The sequence below is a fragment of the Anopheles marshallii genome, chromosome 2 (genome assembly GCF_943734725.1).
Source record: "Anopheles marshallii chromosome 2, idAnoMarsDA_429_01, whole genome shotgun sequence".
In the NCBI taxonomy this organism is placed as follows: Eukaryota; Metazoa; Arthropoda; class Insecta; order Diptera; family Culicidae; genus Anopheles; species Anopheles marshallii.
This window is the reverse complement of record NC_071326.1, coordinates 64,641,144-64,653,468: the sequence shown is the minus strand read 5'-3', so window position 1 is coordinate 64,653,468 and position 12,325 is coordinate 64,641,144. Positions and strand designations below refer to the sequence as shown.

At 45.3% G+C, this 12,325-nt stretch overlaps 2 protein-coding genes across 2 annotated transcripts; one reads left to right on the top strand and one right to left on the bottom strand.

The window, feature by feature from the left end:
- Positions 1 to 735: 735 nt before the first annotated feature.
- LOC128719344 (Y+L amino acid transporter 2) lies at positions 736 to 3,574 on the bottom strand. The gene is made up of 7 exons (XM_053812967.1): positions 3,280 to 3,574; positions 2,128 to 2,346; positions 1,752 to 2,022; positions 1,555 to 1,675; positions 1,264 to 1,467; positions 1,043 to 1,192; positions 736 to 972 (listed from the first exon to the last, which is right to left on the bottom strand). Exons 1-7 carry the CDS (start codon positions 3,572 to 3,574, stop codon positions 736 to 738), a joined length of 1,497 nt encoding a protein of 498 aa, XP_053668942.1.
- A 5,170-nt stretch (positions 3,575 to 8,744) lies between these two features.
- Positions 8,745 to 10,110, top strand: LOC128707997 (angio-associated migratory cell protein). The gene is made up of 3 exons (XM_053802952.1): positions 8,745 to 8,871; positions 8,943 to 9,828; positions 9,900 to 10,110. The coding sequence occupies exons 1-3, from the start codon at positions 8,745 to 8,747 to the stop codon at positions 10,108 to 10,110; spliced, it is 1,224 nt and encodes a 407-aa protein (XP_053658927.1).
- The last annotated feature ends 2,215 nt before the right edge of the window (positions 10,111 to 12,325 follow it).

The following is a 12,325-nucleotide window of genomic DNA, read 5'->3' as shown; positions in this document are numbered from 1 at the left end:
TGCTCTTGAATTGGAACATGAATCACACTAATAATTGTAATGATTGAAGCAGAATGGGAATCGTTCAACTTCACCAGTTGTTAGCAGAGGCATACAATGGAGGCGGCTTTAATAAATGAGATAAATATTCCTTAACTATTACATTTAGTACTCCTGCAGCCTGCTCGCTTCATTTAACTGTACACATAATTGAAACCATTCTTTTTTTTTGTTCTTCCATAAAAAAATCTGTTTGCATTTTTTTGATTCACTGTTGGGCTAATTGTAATTTTAAAGCATAAACAGAACGAGACGTTCCGAAGGAAAATCGAAAGGACATCTCTTGGATAGAGATCTGACTATCAAACGACATTAGCAAGGCCTTTGTGCTTACGCTTCTTATACGCTTAATGTGACACCTATGAAATCGATGAGTTGTCGATAGCACCTATCATGATGGAAATAGGCGGTAGAGTGAAGGCAATTGGGTTTTGTTTTTGTTTCCGTGCTAGCAACATTCTTCCTCGTTCTACATTTACTATTCCTGGTCGTATTGTCTATATACACAGTACTGTTGATATGTGAGCAAAGGAGAATCGACAAGAGCAGTAGTGTTCGTTGAGATTAATTTGAGCTTGATACATTCGCCGTACCGTCCTGATCAGGATGATTTCTTATATCCCTAGGCTTCGATGATCGCTACCGATAGTTGTGCTTTTAAATATTCCACCGTCACTTTCGCTTCGTAGCACGTTGTTAGTCTAGCTTTTCGCTGTTGGGCATGCATAGGAACAGTTTGGAGCAGAACCGATTGAACGATTGGGATTTCCTTGTCAGCCAACCCCAGGGCTTGCCAATCGTAACGTAGTACACGGGAATCCCCAACAGGATGACTACTGTCCCGATGCCCACCTCCATTGGTGACTCGAAAACGGAGAATATGACCAAAAATCCAGCCGTCAGCAGAAACACAACCGGTACGATCAGCGAAACCTGAAACAGTACATCATAAAGAGGTGATTAAAGAGAACGATGCTACTGCTTCCTATGTGGACGCACATACCTTTATGGGTCGGTGAGCATCAGGAGCTTTCTGCCGTAACCGCAGGAGACCTGCTACCGAAATGAAGATGAACAGGATCTCCACATAGCTGACGTAGTTGATGATCGCAAACACATCCCTGATGAACAGCAGTAATAGCGTGAGGGCACACTACAAATAAAGAGAGTACCTATGAGGTTTGTGTGTCCTAGGTGGCAAAGATCTTGACGGGTGTTCCATACCAAGAAAAGCAATGATGGAATTGGGGTTAAGCAGTTGATGTTGATCAGTGAAAGTGCCGCCGGAAGGTGTCCGTTGCGTGCACCCACAAAGAAGAGCCGCGACGAGGCAAAGATGGCACCGTTTAGCGATCCAAACGTGGAGCAGGCCACGAACAGTGGCATCGTCCACGCCATAAAGCTTAGCATTTTCTCCGCAAATGTAACCTGCAATATGGACACGAGAAGGAAAAAAATGTCAGGATGTAAAGAAATATTGAGAATCGTGCCAGTTCGCATGAACTGCATTCTTACCGCAACGGCTTGCGATGAAAGCATCTCGTCTGGTGGGAGCACGGCAAAGTACGCAATGTTTGTGATGACATAGATGATGGTGACGACCGGCATGCTGATACAGATGGCACGGGGTAAATTTCTGTTTGAAAGCAAAACATACATCACAATGAGTGAAGTGTTGGCGACAGGGCAATGAAGGTGCTGATCCCTCTTACCGGTAGGGATCCTTCAGCTCTTCCGTGACAAAGTTCAGATAATTCCAACCCGAGTATGAAAACAGCCCATTGTAGAACGCGACCGCAATGAATCCTGGCTGAATCTTCGAGTTGGCAAACGGGGCCTCGAGCAGCTCCGTATTCCCGCTCATCAGATGCCACACACCGGCCCCAGTAATTACCAGCAGTGCCAACACCTTCATCCCAGTGAACGTCTCCGTCACTCTGGCGACCCATTTTACATTGCGACAGTTAATGGCGGTTAGCAGACCTGCGGGGTAAATGTTGGAAAGCATACGATAAACAAAAAACCGCGCAGTACGCCACGTTGCAAGGAACGAAAAATGCACAGATAACGAAATTTAACAACACTTACAGGTTATGACAGCGGCCAGCAGTCGCACCGATTCGTACGGTGGTTCGCAGGTGGGCCACAGTGGCTGCAGCAGATACTGGGCGAATGTGATCGCGGTGATGGCATTTCCAGCTGGGACGAGGATCAACAGTGCCACCCAGAGGTACAGAAACGCGGGCAGTGGTCCGAACGCTTCGCCAATGTACGCATAATCACCGCCAGACTTCGGTATCATCGTGCCTGGTAGATAGCAGATAGAGGTTGATGAGTGATGAGGTGAGGTAGGAATGGAACATGTTTTATATTTCCCCCGAAATTGGTTCCGCAAATGATGTACAGGGATGCGCGAAGTACGCCCGAAAATGGAATAAACCGGTTTTGTGCAACTGCATTGGAATTGGGCAAGAAGAGGACGGTAGGTAATACGGGTTTGCATGCACACATAATTTATCGAGGCCATATTTTAAGGAATTCAACGGCGAACAAATCAACGTAAAAATTCCTTATAATACTGTCTGGCCATACATTCTGGGAATATGTTAGCACAGCATGTTACTCAAAATGGGAATAGCTGAGATACAGAGTAAATAATCTCACAAATCTTTTCATATCTTGAACACTGCATCACGTTGCATCTTAAAGTAAAATATTACATTATTTTACCTCAATTTTTTGAGTTTCTTAAAACTCTTCTTGTACGACCATCAACAACCAACAATCAATAAATGTAAACTTTAACACTAGAACTGCCAGTCATATTGATTCGAACTGGTTGATGCATGAAGTTAGCTAACTTTTCTGTAGGATGAACGCCAAAAACGAATTAAAACATAAACCTGGACTTCGAAATTGTTTGCCAAGTGATCATCAATGGGAAACGCTTAAAAAGCTCTATAATTCTGGAGTTAAAAAAACTGTAAATCAAACTTTCTAGATCTGTTCTGTTCTCGTTTATGACGACTCTTATCAGAACTTCCGCTTCTTCTTTCTTCGCGCTCTCCAACTTCCAGCAGGTGCTGGCCCGGCATGTACATCAAACGTTTAATTTAACTTTGATAACCACAGAGCACGAACCAGAGTCATTTGGCAGGTTAACTAATGTCGGAACCCCGCTCGGAGCATTACACTTAGTTAAGAATTCTAGACGAAGAAAAATATTCCAATATACATTACCTAGTTCCGCGTAACATAGTGCACCCACCATACTGAGCACACCGGACAATATCCACACGATGATGGCAACACCGATCGAGCCGGAGTACAGCAGTACACCCTTCGGCGACACGAAGATACCGGCACCAACAATCACACCCACTATGATCGCCACACCATCCATCAGCCCGAGCTCCTTCTTCATCTCAATACCACCGTCACCGTTTCCATCCTTGACCGCTACCGCACCCTCGTCACTTTCACGCCGGAAGCCCTGCTGGACCGGCCGGTTGTCCACATCACCGACTTTCGCCATCGTCGTCCTGGTGTACGTTTTCGGTTCGCTTGTGTACACCCGAGATCGTACACGTTCACGCAAACGTTCGATAGTGTTCGGCTACACGTACTGATAACGATTTTGGAGATATGCTACGAGCTAACACTTTCACCACCGTACACTGTTACACTACAGGGCACTATCAGCACACTAACCAGATAGAAGGCACCATAGCAGTTCCAAGGCACCGCGTGAAGGTTGTGCGACTTATGGCATGCGAATGTTTCTATCTACGAGCACCGGGTTTATGCTGTGCGCACGAAGCAACATGATGGGCTGCCCGACTGGGATCGGCACCCGCTGTGCGTAAGTTCGGCTTATTTGGCGTTCTTCCCAAATGGTAATGAACGCCAAACGGGGGAAGAAAGAATGCCGTACGTGCTGATGCAATAATATTGACGGCGTGTGTATTCAGAGCTGTAACGGAAAGCACAAAGAGGTAAGATGATAAGAAAGAATCCGGGTTTGTTGTTTTGCTATTTCACCCATAAAATTCTAATAACCTGCCGTAAAGTAAGCTTGTATTCCGCTCAGTATGGTTAAGCCTACTGCGAAGATTGCACTGTGCCACTGGTTGGGTCTTTCTCTTCTGTCCGATCGTCTACCTCATCAATGCCCGAATTAAATCTTCTTTTTCCGGTAGTACACACGCAAGATGAGCATGACAATGCGGCGATAAGCACGGAATGGTTTCGATCGCTCGTGATCGTGGATGCCAAAAATGGCTGTCGGGTCGAATCCCGAAATGCGTACGGCGGGCTTTAACGGTGTTGGTAGATGCTGTGTTTGTTTAACAAGGTTTTATTTATTTTTTTTTCCTTTTACCTTCACCGCGGCACGCGTGCTGTTACTTCTTAATAGTGTGTAAAGTAAACGCGCGGCACAGGGCAACACACACTGATCAAGAAGTATACTCCATCGGGAAGAGTGTTTTCAGTGTTCGAGTGTTGATTAACTGCAGTTTTGAGCCCATCCTGGTTGCAATTTGTTGCAGAACCCGTTACTCATTTTTATGCTTTCCATGTTTGGAAACCGCACCGTTACGTGTTGCAGCGAATCGCAACGGTAGGAGCGACTTTGAACAGGTGGATTAAGGCGGAAAGGCATCTTTTGGGCACTTTCTTGTTTGTTATTTGACCAATTATACCCAGAACAACGCTATGTGGTAACAAATGTGTGCAGAGCTCTTAAGCTGTTTAGGAATGTACACAGCGTGTGGCGGAACCTCATAGCTGTTTAGGAGCGAAAGAAATTTCAACCTATCCGAAACCGAAACGAGAGTTCCTCTCATTGTTGGTAAAGAGTTGCACTGTAATTTTTTTTTTGAAAAATTATAAATTTGGAAAATACTAAAGTGAAAATATAAAATTACAACTTGCCAAAATTTTAAAATTCGCATATCCGCATCCGCATTTGCATATTTAGTGTCGCGTATCTCGGGAAATGATTGTGCTTATGTAAATTAATTTAAAACTACGGCTTTGTTGCATCGTTGATGATTATCCTCTACAAAATGATGTTCACAATTTAAAAAAAATATATTGCCTTTTAAGTTTTGAGTATAAGCTGTTTAAACATCCAGTAACTCTGCTGGTGCTGAAGAGAAGAGCATGGCTTAAAACTCCTAAATAGCGTAACATCGCTAAATAGCAAAATGTTTTTTTCCTAAATATTTCCCTGATATTATTTGACATTCATAGCCCTGTTAGTATTTCCCCTTCAAAACGACTAATATTCCAGGTTTTTTAATAAAATATGTAACATACGTAAAAAGGTGAGTACGAACTTCTGTTTCAAAGTCGCTTCTTAGAACGAAAGTCAAAGTTCGAACAGGGTCAAATGAACTGTACCAAATAAACCGTAAGGTTACGATGGCATGGATTATCAGCGCCTGAAAGCATGCAATCCACTATTTTTAGAAACTTTTCCGACCGTCTACAGGTTGTTAGGCGATTTTTTTCGTATTTCTCTCTACATTCGTTGTAATGGTGATGTTTAATGGTCCTATAATCGTATTTAAGCGAATAAGTCACTTTTATTTAGAAAGGCTACCATATGTATTCATCTTCTTGGGAATGAAACATAAATAGCTGAAATACTTCATGTAATATTTCGCATAATTTTTTTCATGTTATAACTCTTCCGATCGACTCCTTAAATCGTATCAAATACTTAGAAACTCTTTGCATTACCCACCGAGGCATAGGTGTAGTGTCCCTTCGCTATTCTAATGCCACGTTATCCTTTATCTACGCCTATAAAATCGTTTTACCCCGTCTCGCACTCTCCTCCCTTCCATGGGCAGCGTATGTGTTTAGCCCTCGTCTGTCCGTTGCGCATACGGTACGAAGAAATCAACAAACCCACCAAACAAACGCCATCCATTAAGCCGGATAATTCAATCAAAATCACATCCACTTGCCGGGTGTCGCACTATAAATCATCCGTTCACACTATTCTCGTTCACAGCTCCGCAGGCATCGAACGTCTTCGGGAAGCTCGCCCGGTGGACGATTGTGGAGAGAGCAAAAAAAAAATCATAGCCAAACACCCATTTCGTTGGCCGGGAGACCCTTAAGCCTGGGTCATAAGTACAGCTACTAAGGTCTGGCAGTGCAGGGATTTGCCCGGGATGTGGAAACACGCTTGTACACTGTCATTGCTAAGCAAATAATCCAATGCGCAGTACCGCAAACTATTTCAAACGTCTTCGCGATCTGCCGCACTTTAGCAATTACGGGCAGGAATGAATACGGAACACCAAAACTGGAGAACTCGCATGGTGGCGGTATTTGCTTTTGACCGGCACGGAAATACACCATCGGACAAAGGTGTCTTTCAATGCGAATTCAAGCGAACGTCACGCTCATCATATACGAACCACTTCAGTCCATTAGCGAGGACAAATAAGAGCTGATTAGCGGCAGCTGGTAGCTCTTTAAAGGTAGCATACTGAGCCACCGGTTAGGAATGGTTTATCGCAACATGCATCGCAGTTTGTTGTTTTTTTGTTTTAAAAATTGAAAAAAAACAAAACCTGACACAAAAAAAAACAACTCTACTCAACACGCGGCTGTGAGAACTGTGTCAAACTTAAAAGGCTTCCCGGTGGCAATTCAGGCCAATGCTGATGTCGCACAAACGGTGTACGAAAAACGATTCCGTTTCCGCACGTAGCGGACGTAGCGTCTTTCGTCGCTTCAGGAAAAGCATATGACCCTTCGGTGCTCCTATTGCACTGCAGTGCTATACCGTCCGTATGAATCACAGTTGGGAAAATCGATTAGGAAAGGGTTCTAATGGGCACGGTTCCACTGCACCGCATTGCAATTCGTGTCTGTATCCGCTCTTCCCACCCCAAGTGACAGCGAACGGCTCAAGAACCTCATCCGATTCTGAATAAACAAATTCTTTGTCCGGGTTTTCTGTTGACGCAGCAAACGGGGAATTTATAATGATTTCACAATTACCAACCATACGCGGGGCGATCTTACTTATTAGTTCCATTCCAACTGTAGTAGTATCGACCTAGTGTTCATGTTGTTGTTGCAATGGGCAATTCGAACAAGTTTTTTTTTCAACTTTCGAACCACCGATAAAGAGAAACTTATCGATACAATTGCTCGCCACGTGAACTGCAAAAACTAAACTGCATCAAAAGCAGTCAATCGGTAAAGTCCGGTAAAAACAACCGACACCCAACAGCCGTTTTATCGATTCCATACACCCCCGGCGGTGGGTATCCACGTGTACACATCACCGACGGGCGGGATAAATTTCACTTTTCTCACGCAACTTTACCTATTCTTGCCGCTTGCGCTATCACCGGCCAAACGTGTCGGAAAAAGGGGGATTTTTTGTTGTTGGTGTGTGGTATTGGTGCTGGTACGGTGCTGCGTTTTTACGCGGAACGATGCTGACGTTGAACGTATATGGGATATGCACGTAATGCTGGCGAACAAATTTTTCACTACCGAAAATCTCGGCCGCCGTGCCGATCACTCGCGGACCACTGTGTCGATTAACACGTTTTAACGGCACAACATAAACGAACCGGAACGAAACAGTGGGGCGAAAAAGAATAATACAAAAAACAAAACCGAAGGAATTAGTCTACAGCGGAAGCATCAGAATGGCGTACAGCACCGGAGACCGATTCGCATTCTAAGCAGTGCGCTAGCAACACGTCCAACCACAACCCCCGGCACGAATTCGAAACGGCACCGAATGAAACGCACACGTTTGCCCCACGACACTCCATGCGCACGTCGACGCAGCTAAAAAACCCCGAGCACATGTGGTTCGGTACGGTGGTACTCACACACTGGCGTGGCGAACTAGCGGCACCCGATACCGCCAGACTTGGCTTCGCATAATGCAAACTATGCTGATTTTATGCTGCCGGCGGTACAAGTATTGGTACAAGGGGTGTACGGATGAAAACATACCGGCAGTAGAAGCGAAACGGCACGACAGTGCCCGAACGGTTGGGTACGCGTGTGAACGGGATGATTGGTGTGTGCGCAGCAGCAACAGTTTCTCCAAGCATGTGCACCGAAAATGCAACATAATTTATGGCGTAAACAGTTCGACCAATGCAATTTTGCTTCGTGTAATTTCATTATGGAGTAGTAATGTACCTTGCCTAGCAGTTTGCATATATTCAACGAATGGGCCTCATAATGGTAGGAGAATCATGTTTTTTTAGTTTTATGTTAGTAAAAACCATGAATTCAATTACCAAACTTAGTAGAGTTATAGATAGTACACATGAGTGAATCTTGACGTGTAACATGTTTTTAATTACTAATTACGTTCGACATTACGTTACAAAGAAGCATTTTATGGAACAATTTTTACAAATACACACAATTCAAATATTTGAAGACATTTCCGACATGTTCGAAAACCGTTACGCCACTCCGACGGAATGTTCGAAACACGATGTTCGACATCCGACAACCGGCAAAATACGATGGTCGCGTTTATACCTGCGCGTTTGGAAATTCCGTTCTTTGGATGTTATTGTTTTTGCTCTCCCGAACCACATGGCAGTCAGCGGAATTACGATCGTGTAATTTTCTGGTTACAACAGCCTTTGCCGTGAGTGTTTTCCGGTAGTTTATTTTAAAAAAGTGCGTATTTTAAAATGCGTGAAAATACCCCGCCACGATCGCCAATGGATGAACATTTGCTGGAGCATGAGGATGAGGAAGAAGTGATTTTACTTGGTGACGCTGATGAAGTGCTCGACGCTTGGGAGGCAGAATCAAATCGTAAGCTAATTATTTGCATGGAACATTACATCAATCTGGTTGCTAAATGATTCATTGTACGTGCGTTTCAGTTGACGAAGACGACGAAGAAGAAGCGAAAGAGGGTGACGAAGGTGCGGTTTCCTTCAGAACGTGCGATCGGGATGATGCGAAGCTAACATTCACAAAGCATACCGCCACCGTGTTCTGTGGAGCACTTCATCCAACGGAAGATCTGGCGGTAACTGGCGGCGAGGACGATAAGGCGTACGTGTGGAACATTCGCACCGGCGAGGTACAATTCGAGGTGACGAATCATACCGATTCAGTGGTGGCTGTCGGATTTAGCTACGACGGTGTGTTTGTCGCCTCCGCCGACATAGCCGGTTACATTCAGGTGTTTAAAGTGCAGCAAAACTATCGCAAAGTATGGGAATTCAATGTGGGCGACTTGTGCTGGATGCGATGGCACAACGCCGCACATGTGCTGCTGGCGGGATGTGATTCGGGTGAGGTGTACGTCTGGCGTATACCGTCTGGTGATTGTAAAGTACTGCCGGGGCAGGATCACAAAACGGAAGCGGCAGAACTGACACATGATGGAAAAAAGCTTGCAGTTGGGTATGGCAATGGACACTTTAAGCTGTGGGATTTGAAATCGGGCACAACAGTCATGGAAGTGGATGCTACCGTTGGACACAAGGCGAACATAATTACGCTATCAATCGATCAGGAAAATCAACTGTTTGTAACCGGAGCGGAAGATGGTAGTTCGTACGTTATGGGAACGAACGGTGTGCTGGGAATGCTAACAGGACCGAACGATGCACTGCTGGAGGCAGTGCTGGTTGATTATCCTGGATTTGAAATCAAAGTCGCTGCAACCGGTACGCTACAGGGCAAGGTTACGATCTGGGACGTGGCAAGACAGACAAAACGGGTCGAGTGTGTGGATGAAGAACCTACCGGTATTACAAGGTAAGGAAAAGCCTACTATTAATCGGTAACCACCTGCTAATACTCATCTGTTCCCTGTTTACCTTTTGCAGGATGGTCTGGTTAAAAGATCATGCAATATGCGCTGGTACGCTTGGCGGTTTGATCAAGGCCTGGGATTTCCGGAGCGGTGCGAAACGATTCACTCTCGACGGCCATACGAACGACATCCAGGATGTTGTGTACGATAGGGTGCGAAACATTATCCTCTCCACATCGGAAGATTTTACGGCAAAGATATTCGAAGTGCCTGCAAGTCAATAGAAGACCGAGAAAGTTAAATTTTGTACATGTTGATTTATTTGTTTTGAGAAAGAGTGGGACAATTTGTGAAGTAGGTATTCAGGCGACTTATCTAGCGCCATCTGTACACCACGTTTTGGGTGTACAGAAAAGGGCAACGCCACGCATAAAGCGAGGGAGAATGTAAGATGAAAAATCATGCAGCATATTTATCATAACCGCACCTGAAACTGCTTCCCAAATGAGTAACGGCACCTTTCAGTTTGCCGGCATCATTGGAATGGCGATTGTCCATGTGGCCGGTTTGAAGTGTATGATAAGAAAGCCAACAGCATTAAGCAGCAACGCAAGCATTCAACTAAATATCCGAGCGACGAGAATGGCGGCTAGAAATTGGGTCAACAACCATTGCAGAACACGGACAATCGCTCTCGCCGTCAGTCTCGATGACTAAAAGCCGAAAAACAAGCCCTCACAAAATAAGGAGAACAGGTTTTCCGACATCCACATACAAAAAAGCGACTGTTGCGATACTACCGGGCACGGTACCCCCATCTCACTGCAGGTCACCGTGGAGCCGTTACATACATATGCATACATTTCATTCTCTTCTCCCCCTTTTTTTTGGTGTTTCATCTTGTTTATCGCCTCATCCGTTCTCAGCTTCGGATGGTCACTGTGGGAAACTGTTCCCGCCGGTGCAAAAGGGTAGAGACGGGGAAAATGTTGACACGATTCATGATTTGTTTTTCATGTCGACGGATGATGCTGTTTGCGCGGATGAATTCTGGAAGTCGTTAACTCTACGCTGCGATACCTGAATTTTGAGCAGACCCGGTGTGTAACGGTTAACAATAGGGCGTGTCAGAAATGGGTTGACTCTGTTTCAGTAAACTTTTAATTCCATTTCTGCGATGTGATGTTTAAATTCAATTTTCTAAAGTGTCCAAAAGTAGAAGCTTAAAATCGTGCAGAAAGCTCTATGACATCTTCATTGGGCAAAGAAGCATATGAAAGGGTATTACTTAATATCTGAAGCTTGTACATGCTAACAGGTTTATGCCAAACGCCAGTAGATGAGAGAACCGTTGCAAACACAGATATTGCTAATGTTTCCTAATTAACGCTACGGTGCAAATCTTGCGCAATCGAGATGCCGGGGACTGACTGAAGTTCGCAACCTCCCGTACAACGACACATTTCTAACGCCTTTTCAAAACGCCATCCCAGCCATCTGACCCGGGGGCGCGGATCGATTGGTGGAAAGCAAATCGGAAAAGCAAAAACCTGTCGCCGGGTCATTTTCACACAACCAAATCGATTGAGTAATGAAATGTAATACTTCCTACACGATGGCGGGGTACATTGCAATTAATCATTATCGAGCGACGGTACCAGATGCGGTTGTCCTCCGGGCGGCTACATGAACCGACCCGGAACGTGGGGTGTCCTGCTCTGCCATCGTACCATCCTTCCTGAATCGATCAGACCTCCTCGCTGTGTGGCTAAATGCCAACTCAACCGCGAAGAGTGAGCGTGTAAAAGGCCACTGCCGGCATTGTGGCAGAGAAACAAGAAGTGGAAAAAGCAAACACACACAAGTCGCAGTGGAAGGTGCCATAAGACCGAACGATCGCTCAATTGGCGCATGATTTAAATATCAAACGGTGTAGCGAACCGGGTGGGGTGATATTTTCTTCTTTTCACCATCAACCTTTAGCAATCTGCCGGCAGGAATCTCTCACTCTCGCGCGCGAGCTAAAGGTTTTTGGTGTGCCGTAGGCTTGCGGTGTCGTTATGCCGTTCAGCGGCGACAAGAGCGGCGCTGTTTTGCTTACCATTTGTAGGCCCATTTCAGCAAGCATTCTACGTATTTTGCGCGTCACTTTCGGTGACCCAACCCAAATTCTGCCCTGCTCGTCACTACTCACTGCCCGCTGGGAACGACATGAAACCTGTCGCGAGATGCAAAAGTTGCTCAAAATATCCACCGGTGGGTACCGTTAGTGTGCGTAGATTGTTTTATTTTTTTTGCAGTTTTTGGAGGTTTCATTGGACGGATGGGGGAATCTAGAAAAGAGCCACGAACCACGCACGGACCTGGAACGGATTCGTTGCGATGCGGAAAACAGGTTTCCCGGATGAGCTTCCACCCAAAGCAGACACGTTTCGAAAAGCCCCCTCCCCAAAAGTGAAACGTTTACGGCAGGAAACCTGGTGCAGAAATTCGTGCGGT